We start from the raw sequence: 18,231 nt of genomic DNA on the forward strand, positions 1-18,231 counted from the left end.
CAACCGGCCTTCCTCCCAAAAAGGTGAAAGTCCTTTCATTTCAAAATAAAAGACAAAACTAAAAGCCCTTCCATCGGTTCACGGTTACCTCAAGCTAATGGCGTTTGCCGTTCACTTTTGTTGGGACACCTTCCATTGTGAGTTTGTGTTAGAATGCACACCTGAGCAGTAAGAACGTCCGCTGGCATCCGAGTCCAACGAGACCACGCGAGGTGTGCCGTTTGACGGATACTTGACAGGCGGCGCTCGACCTGCGCCTCATTTTCGCCCTGCGCCCCCCCCCCGCTGGGTTAATCCAGCCGTGGGTCAGAAGATTTGTTACACTATAAATTACAGCATTCCACAGTACAGACAGTGCGGGGGGGGGTGAAGTCGCCTTACAGTGCGTCTTTTCATTTCCTGACTGAAGACTAATCTATCAAAGTAAATAAACTGAGTAGATTATTATTTTCATTTGATCCTGATTCTGATATATTCGTTCCAAAGCAGCGTTCACAGCTCCGTGAGCCCTCTGGACCACGAGAAGACGTCCTGAGAGGTTCCAGCTCGCTTTGACCTTTGGACATTTTGAAGTTTGACATGTAAGATTCACCCCATAAAGTTGGCCGGGAGGGTGAAGAGAAGCTTCCATCTGAAGCGCAGGCTCATGTCAAAACCGTGCACATGGCTGAACACGCACACACACACACACACACACACACACCAAGTCCTTCAGCGTTCCTCTTATTGAATGCCCACCTACTGTCTGACACACACACACACTCTCAGTCCCATCTGCACCTGGTTCTCCTCAGCGAGAGGAAACCTGGAACAATCGTCTGTTCATTTAGAGCGCGTGGGCAGCGGGGCACAGCGGCTGGCATCTGGTCGCCATTAGCTTAGACTAATACACGCGCGCCGCGCATGCAGCTCCTGTAAGTGAGTCTGTGTGCGTGTGTGTGTGTGTGTGTTTGTGAGAACGGGGGGAAAAATACAAAAAGAGACACAGAGTGGAAACAGTAGGACTCCCAGGAGTACAGTGTGTGTGTGTGTGTGTGTGTGTGTGTGTGTGTGGGGCCCCTTGCGGGGCGAGAGGCACACTTCTTTCCCAGAGCGTTAATTGGATTGAAACCCCGACAGCGGCAATTAAAAAATAACAATGACGCCCAAGCCACATCGTGCTGTCGTGTAACTTCCAGTTCAACACCATCTGTGGGATACTTTGAAGAAGAAACACAGGATTGTACTTATCAGGGCCACCTGGTAATTCAGTGCGTTACACTGATGGTTTCAATCTGATTACATTTGTTGGGATCGTGCAAACAGCCGCCGCAGATCTCTTCCTCTTGCTCGTCTTTCCGGTCATAAAACTGTAAAAACTGCACAGTCAGTTGAATCTCCTGAAGCTCGGTTTCCCCTCATTCACTCTAAAATGCAGTGCGAGATTTTCTGAGCAGTGTTTTTTGGGGAAGCTCCATGTGGCTGTGAAAGTTTTGTGCTGACAGGACGTCGCAGTTTCTCGATTTTCAGAGTCCCAGTTGAGCCCCCAAAAAAAGTGACGTTGTTGGGATGAAGCAGAGACCAGCACACCAGAGGATTACCAGTCATTACTCCCTCTCGCTGCACAGTCCTGCCCGAGTGTGTGGGCCAACATTCCCACACTCACTCTGCCCAAAAGTGACATCACTGCAGATGTTCCTCCACTGGGGTCGGAGACTTAACAGCTGCGCCGATCGCCATGGAAACCGGGACAACATCCCGTGCCAGACGTTGTCTCGCCGACATATTTGTAAGCAGCCGATCACGTTGAGGAGATGTGAAGAAACGGATGATTTCTCAATGTTCTCATCAAACAGTCTTGAGATGTCGAGTAAACGCAAAACGTCCTGACCGGAATTACTTGGGAGTAATTTGGGTCGGGGCGTGACCTCCCAGAGCGATCGGCCTCGGCCGAGACGGAGCAGCACCTGCGCTGGAACGGGGCAGGGGGAACCCGAGCAAGGCTCCGGAGATCCCCACGCGTGTCCTACAGCTGCGGCGCTCGCAGTAACAGCTCCAAGGTGCACGGACGCAGCGCACGGCGCCGCCATGGGTCTCAGGCCCCGAGGCCCCGAGCAATCGCCCGGGCTCCGGCTGGGTGAACTCCCTTTTCTTGGGAAGGATTTGTCAGTAAAACACACCGAGGGGAGTTTAGCTTTGTGGTATTGATGCAGACACTCAGTGACATCATACTTAATCACAGTACAGGCCGCACTCTCTCTCTCACACACACACACACAATGTGTCAGCGACTCTCTCTCTCTGACCCAGAGACTCCCTGTGGGACACATTGTTATGACCGGCGTGGACAGCAGAGAGTTCAGTACCCTCCTCTCACCCCACCGCCACTTGAAACACAGAGACACAAGCATCGCTATTTCACAACAGCAAGAAAAAAAAAGGTAAGAGCTTCCTGGTAAAAAAAAATGAGAGCACACGACAAAAGTGCTGTGTTTAATATCAGGCCAGACAAGGTGAAACTGGTATCATCTGTTTACCTGAGGAGGTAGAGGAGAGAAGAAGAAGAGACAGATCCTTCTGGTAAACACAACATGTGTACACACACACACCACCTCCCGGGTCCAGTCTTACTGATGGAAACAGCGGCATTCTTTTAATATGGTTCACGATGTTGAGCTTGGGTTTTGTAGGTTTAACGCTTAAATCAGAAAGAAGGTCCTAATAAAGTGGAGATGATGGACATCTCTAAGTGGCTGTCAGTCCACAGCAGTTTGTAATGAGCTGTCACATCTAATGAGAGACCGAGCAAAGGGAGTCTAATCTTCGCTAGGCATGCATATTAAATGTCCGAGCGCCCCTGAATGCAACAGGAGGAAAGCATCTGCTAACAATTGGATGACCAGACAACAAGGACTTGCTTTAGACAAAAATGTGATTTAATCTAATGGCTGCTTTGGATTTAATTGAAATCATAGTTTTGTGGCTGTATGGTGAGCATACTTTGAATGTTTGAACATGAAAGCCTCCTTGTGACATTGTAACATGTTACGGATTTCAGTCGATCAACACTTGTTTACTTACAAAGAGGCGGATTGTGGAACGCCACATGTTCCCCTCAGGACTGTGAGTTTGGGTACATCCGAGTCCAGGGACGAAACAAGATGCCTCCCATCCTTTTCCTGCAGAGGCTCACGGTGTTCCACTGACAGCGCCGAGGTGACGCATTGACGCATGTGTTGCATTGAAAAGCAGGAAGTTCTGGGTGTATCGCAGAGACCACACAGCCCGGGGATTAAACCAGAGAATGTGTGTGTGTGTGTGTGTGTGTGTGTGTGTGAGACCAGGTGAGGTTCCAGGCCTCCCATTTAGCACAAAGCTGCTCTGTTGGTGTTGAGCTAAAGTGCCAAGTGAGGGCGTCGTTAGCAGCAGCAGAGCAGACGCAAGTGCTTCCTCTTCCCCCCCGCGATCAAAGACGCCGATCAATCAATTAACGCCAAAAACAACAGCACTTTTTTTCCTCACTTGGTACAAAGTTCTTCCTAACGATCTACAGGCGAGTAGCAGGACCTTTCTCTACTCACTCATATTTAACTGCAGTGCACCTTTGAGCCACATGAGGGAGCTTACGTGTTTGTGGTGATTTGACATTTGTCGCCCCACCTACATTAAGTCCAAAGAGAAGACTAGCTTGCATTCTGTTGTTTAACCGAATAGATAAATAGTGTTTGTATAAAATGATGTTCAAAACGCCCGCTTAAGCTCTTTAACCATGGCAGTTAAAATGATTAGAGATGTAAATGAACGAACAAATTGGCTTTTTTTGTCTCATGAATTTTTAAGAAAATGGGTCACAAAAATAACTTTTTTTACCCACCGATGCAAAGAATCTCTCGCAATCAGAAAGGAACCAGATTTGTTCAAAATGATGCAGCTTTTCAGAGACTTGATCCAAGTTTGTGGTTGATTTCACACATTTACTGGTTCCAACGGGACAGTTTGCACATTGTTGTGACCACGTTACTGCAGCAACGGGGTGAGTTGAATGGCGAAATCAATCGTACTTAAAACCAAATCTTTTCATATGGCGAAATATAACTCACACGTTCAATTTTGTAATTCTGGTGAAATCACAAGCTCGGGCTGCAACATTGAACGGTAAATCACAGATGCTTTAATTTAGTCTGTAGGAAGTGCAGCTACAAAGGAGTCCTTCATCCTCAAAAATGCAAATATCTGGATCTGTCATGTGGAGTTTACCAGCTTTAATGTACAGCAGAGGTCTGAATAAGAGGCTTGTTCTCCGTTTGGTTAACAGAAAAACTCACATGAACATCTCAAACCTGCATGCAAAGTAGTTCCAAATATACTGAAATTGATCACAAAAGTAGAATGTTGTCCATGTTTGTGTTTGTCACAGGGTTGAATGCACAGTCTCCATAAAGCAGAAGGCCATTTTCCACAGTGGAGCCAACATGAGTTCACGCTCTAATGGCCTTGTAACAGGTCATCAACCCGGCGCAGCTGATAATCCCATAAAATGGAAACAGCTTTTACAGCAACTTCAATTTCAACTGCTTATGGGATGAAACAGATGGTTTACGAGAATCTGAGTAAAGCCCTTCATACCTCGCCAACCTCAGTGCTGGAACACAGCCACAGGTATTTTAATTCCTATTTGAATAAATCTCTCGCTTCTCTTCTGAGATATCAGCAGACTCGATGTGGCCCCGCTTATCGGGGCGATAACAGTTACACAAACAAACAGGCCAATTATAGGAGCCAAATCGGTCTCCGCCGGACTGATGACGAGAGACTTTTTCAGGGGAAACCAAAGAAGTCGCGATGCTGCGGTTGAAAACACAGAAAATGTTCACGTTGCTGTCTGCAGAAGAAAAGAACAATGCTGAGTGAAATCAGTTGTCTTGACCAGCAACATCACCACCAATTTCATCTAAATTCCATCAAAAACTCGTCGTGCTCTCAAGTTCAGTGGTGTTGCTCGAGGAACCTAAACTACGCCCATGTCCCAAGTCAACTCCAGCGACCCTGATCCCAAGGGACGACTACGTCAGCATTGTGCTGGGGGTCTTGTTCAGACAAGAGCTGTTGGTTCCCATGGTGGGGGAAAGAAAATGCAATTACCTTGTTGGGTAAAGAGAAACATATTCCTCACCGTTTAGTACTTTGGGGGAAATTCCACAGTGACCAAACCAGTGTAAATAAAGGATGATAAGCCTGATAAGCTGGAGGGAGAGCGGCTTTGATAACAAATACTGTGTTTGGTATCGTTAAAACGTTCAAAGGGTTTTATCGCACTGCCCGTCTTTGTCCGGTGAGGATGCGGCGCTCCAGGAGCCTCTGCGCGAATCAAGCGCCCCCCCCTGTAAAACACTCCTTTGCGGGACTGTCTCTTGCAAATTGGTCAGACGCTTCCCCGATCTGCAGAGTCCCGCTCCAAGAAATGGGCGGACGCAGCCGGACGAGGCCGCCTGCAGCGGTGGAACTCCCGGTGTCACTGATGGGATGCGTCGCCGCACAGCTTGAGGGCCTTGTCGCCGATTCGGATGGGACTTTAAAAAGGACAGAAGTTTAGCCGCCGTTGAGAAGTGTCAAAGTTCTTTTTGGGATCTGAATGCATTATTCAGGTGGGGGAGGAAGATGGGGCCAAAAAGCAGAGAAGATTGAGTAGCTCCAGATCTTACAGGGACAACAACATCAGCATCACCTGGTTGACTTGATTGACTGAACACAGTCATTTAGTTAGTGTTTTGCTAACATTAGCTTAAGATGTGGCTATTTGCAAAGTATTGTGCTTGAGAAGATCGAGACTTTTGCTGTGAAGTTAATACGTTAACAGCATTGCTCAGATTGAAAAGGGGCGGGGCTTAGGAAGTTTCATGCAAGTGGCCAAAGCCTATATTTTTATTCATATGTCCAAATGAGGCCATACAAATTGCATCAGTAACCATGACAACACTGCATATAAAGGCTTCTTGATGCACCTTTCTATGGCTCTGTCACGCTGCGCTGCACACGTTGCACACACACAACGGGAGCCTGGTGTGCGACAGGTAAAGTGCACCGAGGTAAAAGGGGCGGAGCGCATTCTTGTGTTCCATCCGGCGTCCGTCTCGGGGGGCAGATTCCTCTCTGCCGGTGGTCTGACAGACTTCTGTCCCCCCGACAGAGGAAAGACGATACTGGACGTCACTGACCTTTGGTGGTTGCGGTTTCTTACGGTTTGGATTCGATGAGAAGCTCGGTTAAAGTGTAGCAGGTCGAATGAAGAAATAAACGATTTTAAGTCCAGTTTGGGAATCGAAAGTTGTTTGTTATCAAGTGTCCCCGAAATAGCCGTAAATTGACTTTGCAAATATCTCAGTCCTGAGTGGGTCTTGTAAAAACAGAAGAAGTCTGCCAGGAAAGCCTGGCTGACGCTCCACTGAGGTTTAATGGGAGCGCTGCTGTAGGTTTCACTGGGAGGGGCCGGGGGGGGTTAAAGGGTCTAAGTGCGACTCCAACAGACCACGGAAGAGGAGCATATCATGGCTTCATAATGACAGCAGTGTAAGAGTGCCATCCTGGAAGATCGGGGGTCGTTGCAGGTCAGGACAGAATAAGCTTTTGGTGCCACGGTGCTTTAGTTTGGAGGGTTTTTTTTCTACATGAATGGTCCGACTGTTTAGAATGTATTCCTTGCAGAGGCGGCCTTTCATGTTCATTTTCATGCACCTTCCACTCTCCGTCCATGTCATGTTACACTCAACTTACCTGCTTTCTACTAAAAAAAAACTCAAGCTGGGCAACAACACAGGGCGACATTGAGCATTAACTTGGCGGCGTGTGAAAGGAATTCCATCTGCAGATGTAAAGTTGTTTTGGTGCGAGTCTGACCGAGCGGTTCAAAGCTGTGGAGTGCGTCCGGACGAACCAGCGGGGTCAACGATAAGGGCCTTTTTTTCTGCGCGCATGTACAAGCTGGCAGGTCCGAGGCTGCGGGGAGCCAAAAAGGCCAAATAGTTTAGCTGGTTAGAAGAGCGGAGCCAAGTATCGCTCCTGTCTGCCCCGTGCAGCCCGCACACACAATCCTCGTCCTCCGCCTTAATATAAAAGGACCAAGTCGGCAGGAGAACAGGATCGCCTTTGTAAACGCAAATTTTTTTGGGGGGGGGGGGGGGGGGTTTCACACAGTCCCACAGGTCACTTTTCAGCACAATATTGAAATCACATACAGGTTTTGAGGGACATTCATTGTACTGTGTATGTACTTATACTTATTCTGCCTTCAAAATACAAATAAACCAAGAGAAATGAAAAGTACCCATAAGTAACCAGACTCATTCTGTGCCTTCTTTACCAACAATGTGTAATCTCCACAACATTAGACAAGCTAACAGCTACGAGGATCCCTAACTAGGAAAAAATCATGGAAAATTTTAGATTTGCATAATCAAAAACACTAAAATACACAATGGACACTGGTTCTTCCCAACTATCTAAATCTGACTGTCGTGAATAAAACCAAACACTGTCCTTATGAAACATCTCTGTACTCTACTTCCAGATACGGTCATGGAAATAAAACACAAAATACATTGAAGTTGAGGCCAAACCTCCAAATGTTGCCAGAGCGAGTCTCTCATCACCAGTTGGATCGCTTCATTTCTAAATTGACGTATAATGAGGTTCATAATAGCAGCTTATCGCTGCCTCCAAGCACATTAAAGCAACTGCAGGCTGTTGGTATAAGTGGAAGTCCCCGGGGGTCAGATGTCACGGGGACACGGCTTCACCCCCCCGAGCCGCGTTCAACCACCTGTAGAGACTCTGACCAAAGGGTTAGAGGAACGATGGGCGAAGAACCCCCCCCCCAAAGAAGGAATCTATCAGCCATTTATCAAAAAAGGGAAAAGAGAGGACGCGTTAAAGGTTCCTTCCTACTAAATCATCCAAACAACGGTGACCTTTTGACATTGCAATGCTTCGTCCGGACTCCCGCCAGTGGAGTGAAAGAAAACGAGACGGAGAAAAAGTAAAACCGCAGTGAAACCTTCCGAGGCGCAACTGAAGGCTCGACGTGTTTAAAACCAACACGTGACCTTTTCATCTCCATCCGCATCGCCGATGACACGGCAGCCATGAAGCGACCCCCCCCCCCCCTCTCTCTCTCTCTCACAAATGCCACGGCTGTGCGGTCAGGCGAAGTTTTGGCACGTTTGTGTTCATCACATAGGAGCTACTTGTGTAGCTTAGCCAAACTGTTCCTGCGGAGGGAGGAGGGGTCGGGGGGAGGGGGCGGGGGGGTCTGAGTGATACCATCTGCTTTGGCTCTGCGCCGCGAGGAGTTCGCCGTGCAGTTTGGAGGAGCGGGACCTCGGCCAAGCCGCCTGCAGCGCGGTCCCTTTCTCGCCGGCCCGGCTGAGGCCCGCTTCCACGGCGCCGGCTCGCCGTCGCTTGTTTAGAAAGTGGTGACGGGGGGGCCGGGGGCGGACCCACATGACGACAACCTGCTGCTTCTTTTCACATAAGTGGGGCCTGTAAAAAGATCCTGTCGTTAACTCACACAGACAGAAGATGTCTTGTGATTTGCAAAGATGTGGATGAATCATTTGGGGAAACCGTTTGGTTCGCTGATGTAAATTAGGTTGAAGTCGGTCTGTCCCGACCCTCGTGAAGAAAAAGCAGTCTAGCTTCAGCCCAGAAGGAAAATGACCCCGACCCTTGACCCCTGTGTCCTACAGCAATTGAGAACACTCAGCATCATTTCTTGAGCCAAAACCAGGTGAAGCTCATCGGCTCATTTTTCATCAGGGAATTCCTCTTATATCCCCACTGCTTGAGGGCGGTGAGGCTTTTTAGAATAACACGCTGTTTACAGTGTCTGGATTTATCATGGACATGAAGTGGCTTGGTTTCATCTGCAGGGTTTAGAAGAGTGTTAAACACTTGTTAAACCTGCAATAAATAAGAATAGGAAACGCTTTGATCAGCCAGCTGGAATCCACCTTGTAAAGTTTGAACCAGGTATCGAAGGGTCAGAAGACGTTGGGTTTCCAAACTAATGCGATGAAAAACAGAATAAAAACCCAACAACCTCCAAGAAACCCCCCCGCGGTGGGAACGGGGGACGTCTCCTCAGGACGGATCGTCTCCATCTGCTGCTTTTGCGCCGAGGCTGGTGGCCTAAAAACATGATTTCATGTCACTCCACAGAGAACCACCTCCACCCTCATGTCTCCTCTGAGGCTTGATGAAAACATCGCATGGTGTCGGGGCTCGGGCAAAGATGCTGAAGTAATTCGATGGATTTTGGCCAAACTGGTTCAAGAAACTGTGAGTATGAGGTCCTCGCTTCAACTGTTCTTCATTGCACAGCAAATGTGAAACAAATGGAGTAAACCCTATTATTCTGTTATTCTGGAACACTTGGCAAGTGAGTCGGCGACGTGGAAAGAGGCCAGCGAGGCTGTAGGAGTCTCCTCTCAGAAGGTTTCTGCTGCACCTTTTTATTCTCCTTTTTTTTAATATTAATTATGTAGGACTTCATTAAACCATCCGTAGAAATTCTTAATAACTTCTTTTCTGCAAACTATTTTTGCAAATACAATAATCCATCAATAAAATAATAGCCCTCGTGTTTATTCTCCAGAAGTTCTTCTCATATAGTTCTATATCTGTGTCTAAAGTGATGTTTTGGGTTCAACCAAACTCGAGGATTCTTCTCAGTGGGATCTTTTCACACCCCTGAAACCCGCAGACGTAAATCAGCCATGAAACTGGAAGTGAGGCCGTTAATCTTCACCTCTGGAGACGACAAACGCACACAGAGGAGCTCGTTCTTCTCTCTCTAATAACGATTAGTCTCGGAGCTCAACAAATCCAACACTTTGATTTACGGTGTCATTGCTCAGGTAACTTAATCGTGTTAAGTCGACCCGCAGAGATGCACATCTGGAACACGCGCTTTGCAATGCGAGTTCTTGCACGGGTGTAAAGCTTTCCGCATTTAGCTGCTGGCCTCTGTCCTTGTCCCAACAGAGGAGATGGCACATAGTTGTTAGCGGCCATAAAAGTCCTCATCAAGTACCCGATGGCCCCGGGGACAGACTCTTTGATCCCGGACATCTGACCTGGAGCTCGTTTCCTCCTGCGGGGGGGTGGGGGGGGGGGGGGGGGGGACGACCGTGGTCTCATCCTCTGGTGTCATCCTCCGGGGGGGTCCACTTGGGGGGCTTCAAGCTGTCTGACACGATTTATGATCAGAACCATGAGAGGACGAGGATTCGTAAGCCTTCACTGTGAATAATCGCAGGTATCCAAGCTCCTCACAACAGCTCGCCAGATGTGCATGAATACAAATGCTCAGACCAAAACCAGCCCCTCTGCCCCTCTAAATGACTAACAAACGCAGAGGAATCAAAGAAAGAACCAATCAAAGAACCAATCAGGACGCTGCTCTCATCCGATCATATAGATCTTTTCTTGGGATGATTTGGCACAGAAATGTCAACATGTTTAGTGATCGGTCAAACTCATCCCACGTTCTGACCGGATCCGATGAGACGACAACGGAAGTGACGGACATTTCAGTTGGACAGGATTTGGCTGAATTTAGTGGATGTTTTCATATGGGAAGTGAAACTTTATCAACACGTTTCCGGAGGCCCTCATCCCGAGCTTCGCTTTCTGCAATATGTTCCGCCAGAGAAGGTCATCTGGAACACAACATTTTGGGTGTTTAACACATATAATTCCTTTTTCTTTCATTTTTCAAGTTATCATTGACTGCTGCAGGCCAATGAACATGGAAGTAACCACAATCCTTTGCCTTCACACAGCAGGGAGGACGTCGGTCTAACCCCCAAACGCCACCACGTCAGCTCCAGGGTTCCAACGCAAGCCACGGCTGTAATAATAGTCGCGCTGCCCGTCCCCCGGTTCCTGTTCCTGCTCCGGACCAGTACGTGCACGTTGCATCATCGGGTGGAAACATCACTCACATCACAATGTGGGCAGACTTGACATTGGGCCCCGGGATCAGCTGTGAGAATCAAACCCATAAATCCTATGTTTGTCACGCTGAAACACCGGACCACAAAACCCATGTGGGGGAAAAAGGGACTTTCTGGTTTCCCACATTCAGCAGCAGAAGACTTCCTCTCGGTGGCTGCGGCTCACAAAAACAAGACTTTAATTTTGCCACAAGTTCTGTGTTCAGCTACCAAACAAGAAACAAGAAAAAAAAAGGAAACAAATTGGAATCAGAAGATACAAATGTCTAAACTGGAGTTCTCAGGGTGCGCCGGGTTATGCTTAATAAGGATTCAAACCAAACGTCATTGTTATTTGCTGAGTGGAGATCGTGTTTCATGTCGGTGGCCAGTGGGGGAGAAATGAAATCCAGGGATTCTGCAGGAAAACATCACATTAAACTCGTTTCCCTCTGGCCACGTTGCCAGTTTGTCTAAGTTCTTAGAGCTTGCTGATAAGAGGAGACGCAACTTCCCACAGAGCTGCAAGCTGCATCTACAAAGAATGGACTCATACTGTATTGTGTTCATTCAAGTTTAACAGATGATAAACATGAGTCAAAGAAAGAGGTTTTTCATGCAATATGAGAAGAAATCAGGGCAGAAAACCATCCAATCATAACAATCAGAGAAGCAATATGTACGGAAACGGTACAGCTGTTCTAAATAAAATGACACAACGTAACATAATTGATTAGTGTCAAACTGTGTCTTTCTTCCAAAGGAACCTCTGTGTGCGCCAGACGAACCACAAACCAGATTGACCAGCAGTTCAGAGCAGATAATTTCATGTTGCGCTGGCCAGATACATGGTAGTAACGCCCGCGCTCCTCCATCACATCGGCGGCCTGCAGCTCTCCGCACAACGCCAGCTTTCATTCACTTATTCTGCCCGCGAGTTTCTGAGAAGGCAAAGCGCTTCTTAGCAGGTCCACTTACGGTAAATACACAGAACAATCTTATTCTAGTTGCTAAAACACATTGTTTGATGGACTCAGCTCTCGTTACCATGAATGAAGCTGCTGAAACAGCAAAAGCATTTGTCTTTTTTTTAACCCAAATAGGGAAATGATATAAATCTGTGGCCACTCTTGGAAAAGGGCAGAAACGAGAAACACCCAAAACGCTTCGCTCATAAACATCGGAGCCATTTGTCTATTTGGGAAACTTTTATTTTTTTAATGCACACCATCAATAAGAATAATTACAGAGACAGCTGAGGACACGTCATCACTCCATATGAAACTAATCCAACTCGGAGAGTTTCTAGATGTTTAACAGTTCAGTGACCTCACAAGCCGGAGCAAATGTTTGGATCCAACTCACAAAAGGTCTGTTGTATCTCAGCAGGAATGCCGTGATTGCAGGAAGCCGTCTTATCTCCTATCGTACCATCTCTACCTTTGTCAGCTCTAACGCCGTTAGAGAAGAAGGAACATGCTACGCTTAAGTTTCAGTTCTCAGGACGCAGATTATTCATTAATCACAAAATAGGAGGAAAAAGTAGTTGTTGATGGGAGCCGCTTGAAGGAAGACGGTCCTTTAATAGGGAGGAAGGAGAGAGGGGCACGTGTTTGTTGATGTTTACTCCCCAGTGGTGGTTACACAACAAGGCCGTTTTAGCCCAAATCGTTAATTAGATCTGCTGTGGGGTGTTTTGTGAAGTTGGCTCAAAAACAACACAGCTGTGGACCAGCTGAGCACGCACACACACACACACACACACACAAACAACCACACCATCGCAATATTGACCTCTCCCTTGAATACGCTTCAGGCTGCTAAAGGAAAAGGGGATCACGGGGGCGCTTCACTCTGAGGTGGTCTTCAGACCAGAACACCTTCTGACTGAAGTCAACAAGTGAAAACCGTCATCGCATGTCGGGACAACGTGCAGAGCAACGCCACCGGCCGGTCGCCCCGGGCAACCTTTCCTTTCGTCATCAGCGAGGATCAAAGGGAGAGTGGATCTGGATCCTTCAGTCTGACGGGACATGCCCCCCCCCTTACCCCTTCCTCCCCCCAATCTCCCCTCCTCTCTCAGCCCAACAGACACCTGCTTGTTTCAACCGTCCTTCCGGCCTGGAGAGACTCTTCCCAGACTCCCGGGGGGGGAACAAACAAATAAACACGCTCATTCAGAGCCAAAACTGCAGTTTTGATGCACCTCTAATCCTGTCCGACGGCAACACGCGTGGGCGACTTCCCACAAATATGCAGGAGGACTTGTGCGTTATATTAACTTCCCCGTGGCCCGCTCCTACATGCACCCGACCTGACCTATGACCTTTGAGTGGGCGCTCAACGTTGTTAAATCCCCCCCCTCAAAAAAAGGAAGGAATGACATTCATTCACAAGAAGAAAGCCGCCATGAGTCCTTCAAAGGGAGGGCCGATCCCAACAGTTTAAACATGCTGCGTTTGGATGTTTTCCCCGAGGGAACAGGGAGGTAACAGCGCATTGTTTCATAATCTGTTTTATATGTCTTGACTGCATAATGGAGCCATAAAATAGGAGGGGTGTACAACACCATGAAGTCACATGTAATAATGATAGATCATCACATTTTGGATTAAAACCGTCAGGCGGCTTAAACAAAAGCAGCCGTAGAAAGGAGTGAGGATGCTGCTCCGTCCAACTTCAAAATAAAGGTCGACCACATAAAACCAGGACATTTATTGCAAGAGCTCTGACGGCCGATGTTCAGATTAGGAAGAACCGGTCTAGAGTTAACAACGCGCCATGAAAATGTCCCGCTAAACCCACTTTTTGATCTTTTCCTGATCTTTTCTAAAATAGAAGAGGCAGCAATAAACTAAAAGAGTACAAAGGGCGGAGGTCACACACACCGAGCGTCCCACGCAGAGCCCATCCTGAACTCAAGACATCCTGTGTTTGTCCTCGGGTTTGACGCTTTAACAAACTCGTCTTTCTCGAGTCAAAAGAGTTTTGTCCGGGACACATTTAGCTGTTCCTGTTTACCCTGCAGGATAACGCACATGTTTGTGATCCGGGGGTTTATTTCAAATCATTTGCAGACACAAATGACACACAGGCCTGCGGACTGCCCATCCTCAAAGTGTCTAGTCAGCAAAAATCACCTACAGTTTAATATGTCGGTGATCCTTTTGAAGCTCCGACAGAGTCTGCTGGTTCTTTTTGGCCCTTTCTTCATGAGTTCATCCCATCTTATTATTAAAAGGATTAAACACAAAGTGAAGCCAGTTCACACAGTCAAAGAAAAAGCAGAATGACGCAGATACACAACCTGCAGCACCTCTCCACTCAGTTTCGGACACATGGAAAACAGGTGGGGGGGGGGGGGGGGGGGGTGTCACTGCCCCGAAGAACAAACAAATACAAAGTTAATGTAGAGGAAAATTCAAATAACTGCCCATGAACAAACATGTGTATAACCGTTTCCACCCGGCCACAGCAACACACTTCACACGCATCTCTGAGGACTCGCATCATCTTTTTCCTTCTCGCTGTCACTATTATCCTCGCCATCATCATCATCATCATCATCATCATAATCGCCTTCGACGTAATCACCGCAACAACGTCCTTCCGAGTCATATTCAACATCATCACGTTCATTATGCCTAATAGCCCAACTGCGTAAATTAAATGCATAATCATTTGTGAGTGATGAGCGTGTGTGCAGCATGTGTGTGTCCTCTTGCATGTGCACGACGAGCAGCGCTGCAGGCTCAATGTGTCGTGTCAGCGTGTTGCTCATTAGTAAAGATTAGAGGCAGTTATGAGCTCTTACGATTCTTCCGTGGAACGAAAAGCACGAGAAACAGCAACGAGAAACTTTCCCCGTCTCGCCTTCATCATCATCTCATTACTTGTTTTGTTAGGATGTTGTCATCTCAACTAATCATTAACTCTGTCACCATCAATCCTCGCATATGCTCGTTCATCCTTTAAACTCATTGTTTTCTCCTTTGTTGCCAGCGATGACCCTAATGACTCGTTTCCCCACAGAGCAACAGCTGAGACAGCAGGGGTCAATAATAATGGGTTTAATCAACCGGGGCATCTGCTGCCGACTGGCGAGGGCGCGTCCAGAGCTGATGCATGTGTTCGTTCACTCGCTCATACATTTCTGCATATGGCTTTATCCCTCCTGCACTCATTCATTCATCCGCGCACTCAATTATTTAACTTTCAATATGTTTGTCCCTCAGTAAAAGATGGTGCTGGGCGATCTGTCATGTGCTAATCCAGCACGCGTTATCCAATTAGCAGAAAAGCTTAACAACACAACTTGTTTCACTTGTTTCGCACAAGCAAATAATGCAGATTTGTGCTCTTAGTTGTAAAATGAAACCTCAGTTTCGCTCCACATGAAAGCATTAGAAGGACCAGTGCTTAAAGAAGAAGAAGCGTGTGGTGTTCCACACTAAGGAAACTGATTACGTCTGTTATATTCCAACAATCCTGCACAGAAATGTCAATGTTGCCACGGAGACAGCTCTGTTTTCAAGAATATTTACAGCTGGAAATATTTGTCCCCGGTGCTCTCTCTCTGTCTGGCAAGCGAGCCGGCATGCGTGCACGCGCACACACACACACACACACACACACACACACACACAAATTATTTTTTTCCCCACTCAAAAAGGGATTCATGGCAGAGGATTATGAACATGGCAACAGGACAAACAGCCTGACAGTGGATCCTCTGGCTCTGCAGGATCTGAAGTGGAGGAAAGTGGACCATGGAATCCCACTTTAAAGGCCTTTCTTCAGTCTGACATCAACTGAACTCCGACCACCTCCTCCCACACACACACACACACACACACACACACACACACACACACACAGTCAAGTTCAGCCGTGCAGCAAACATCTAAAGCTTCTTTTGAGTCAAACCTCACAGAGTCACATTTCGCCGTGTCTCATAACTGCGGACGGGGTTTTATTGCAAAGTGGTGGCACTTTTTGAGCCACTGGCAGCCAAAGTGCTCCTTCATTGTCAGACTTTGAAAAATGAACCTGTGTGTCAGCTAAAGGGACCCCGCAATTATTCGACTGGGCCCCGACAATGCTGCTTTTGTGACGGGGGGGCGTCCCGGTGGTTCTCATAGTGGAAGATGTCCACACACACACACACACATTCCAGCACGCTGACGGCAGCAGCGGTGACATGAAGAGTAATAAAGCTCTCAGACACGACCTCCATCTTTGGCATTCGCTGCCCAACGCACCGCTTCATCGCCGCCGCCGCCGCCTCAGCTACCAAACGCGGGGCCCGTCTGTCAGCGTGCACGCCCCTTCTGTCAGCGTGCACGCTCGCAGCTTCTCGCATGTTTCCAATCGCAGTGGGAAAGAAGCTGCGCGGCGCTTTTGGCGCTAATTGCGAACACGTTGACGGACTGTGATTGATCCGTTCGTCGTGGCGTAAGCTGTGAAAACAGTAAGCGAAGCCCGCAGGGGCCCGAGAGACGTATCAGTGGAGACATAATTGAAACCATCTACGCAGCACAAAGGCCTGCAGGTATCTCTCTCTCACCACGGGCTCTGATCATCATCAAGTTCATCTCAAAGCAAGGCTTCCCCAAAGCCATGAACGCCATGTTTCTGAATTCCAGAATAAACAGTTAAATGTGCAGAAACTTTGGAGCCCGTCCAATCCTACACTAAGAATCCCATGGGACTCGGGGGGTCTCAAAGCAGATACAGCCTTCAAATGCATACTCAAAACCACTAAAGACCTTTCCATGGTCACACACATACACACTTTAATTATTATATATATGGGCTTAAAGAGATCAAAATGATTTGCAGTGAAAGGGGGGATGTAACATGTGGTATTGCTGTGATAATGCTTTAATAACACAATAAAAGGTTGTTAAATATATGTGTCAATGGGTTACTACATTACTACAACGCAACTGTGATGGTTGTTGATGCCGCATTGCATTACCACAACATTCAATACAGTAAAGTTGTTTAAATATTCCTCTTGTAACATCTTTCTCAAAGTAACGTCGGTCCTGCTCAGCCGGGACCAGAGTGCAAACACTTTGACGAGAACACACGAGGCAAAGACGGAGTGCACGTACCGTCCAACAGCTGAGCGGAGGAGCAGCAGAACCACAGCGCCAGGGGAAATAATCCAAAGAGCCGTGGCGGGATGCTGCACAAACGCACAAGGAAAGAGTTAGAAAAACCGCCTGGATGTGGACGTGAAATGACGCCTGTGCAGAAAACAAAGCGTGGCTCGTTTACCGTGGAGACATCTTCAGTGACGCTGTGATACCAGATAAAGTTGTCCTGTTCATGTGCAGTGGCCCTTGTGTGTGAGAGAGAGAGAGATGGAGCTCACTCTGCCCCTCTTACTGAAAAGTAAAAGCTTTGCACTCTCCTCCTCCTCCTCCTCCTCCTCTTCTCTCTCTCTCTGGTTTCCAGTCAAACAAAGGCAGCTTCAGTGAGCCGGACTCACGGGGGCCTGGCCGCGCTGAAATACGACTCCTCGTGTCTCTCTGTGGACTTTTCTAATCCAGCCCCCCCCTCAGACACCACAACTCCAGATACAAATTAACACACTCCAGCTAAGTCCTCCTCCGCCGCTTCTCGCTGGTGTGGTTTCTCTCGCTTTGCCCCGGATTTAATGCCTCCGAATGTGCAGCCCTCAACTTCAAAATGGTTTTTTTTTGTAAATTCCCGAAGACAGGAAGTAAATCAGAGTAAATGTTGGAACAGCTGAAACCAAAAAGCTCATCTTCTCACTCCCCAAATACACCGTTAAAATGTCCGACTATTAAAAGTTTATTTTCCCTCCAGCTTGAGGCGTTCCAGGTCGCAGTAGAAACCTTATCTCCTTCTGGTGTTCAGGCTCCCGGCTGGACTCGTCTCAGAATTCCTACAGCCGGTCGGAAAGCCGGATCAGAGGGCCAAACATCCCGAACGGAGCCACGACTCAACTCTCAACTGCTGAATCCCTGTGAGGCAAACGCCATTTGGACTCCTCACCATCAGAGACGCCTGGTGCACAGAAAACGGGGGAGCTTGACTTTGCTTCGAGCCATCAGTGAGTCATCGTCTGCCACAGAGTCTGCACTCGAGAGCCCCGCTGAAGGGAATCTGCCTACAACAAACAAAGGCGAACATCAGACAGTCTCGCTGGCCGAGGGGGGGGGGCTGATAAGATGTGTTCAGACCTTGATTGTGACAGCTGCGACAGACAAGAGCCATGCGAGGGGGC

General features: G+C 47.8%; 1 protein-coding gene and 1 long non-coding RNA gene across 3 annotated transcripts in view; one reads left to right on the forward strand and one right to left on the reverse strand.

Moving 5' to 3' along the window:
* LOC120811846 (uncharacterized) overlaps window positions 1-17,484 on the reverse strand; it is a 33,309-nt gene extending 15,825 nt beyond the window's left edge. For both annotated transcript variants that reach the window (XM_078096947.1, XM_040167515.2), the window contains exons 1-2: window positions 17,256-17,484; window positions 17,090-17,163 (exon numbers count right to left, since the gene is read on the reverse strand). In XM_078096947.1, coding sequence (XP_077953073.1) covers window positions 17,090-17,163; window positions 17,256-17,308 — 127 coding nt within the window. In that variant the 5' untranslated portion in view covers window positions 17,309-17,484. The remainder of the gene's footprint in view (window positions 1-17,089; window positions 17,164-17,255) is intronic.
* On the forward strand, window positions 9,169-11,212 carry LOC144390103 (uncharacterized). The gene is made up of 2 exons (XR_013454172.1): window positions 9,169-9,312; window positions 10,818-11,212. It is a non-coding gene; the product is annotated as an uncharacterized LOC144390103 (long non-coding RNA).
* Window positions 17,485-18,231: the final 747 nt, after the last annotated feature.

The sequence above is a fragment of the Gasterosteus aculeatus genome, chromosome 21 (assembly GCF_964276395.1).
Source record: "Gasterosteus aculeatus chromosome 21, fGasAcu3.hap1.1, whole genome shotgun sequence".
NCBI classification, from domain to species: domain Eukaryota; kingdom Metazoa; phylum Chordata; class Actinopteri; order Perciformes; family Gasterosteidae; genus Gasterosteus; species Gasterosteus aculeatus.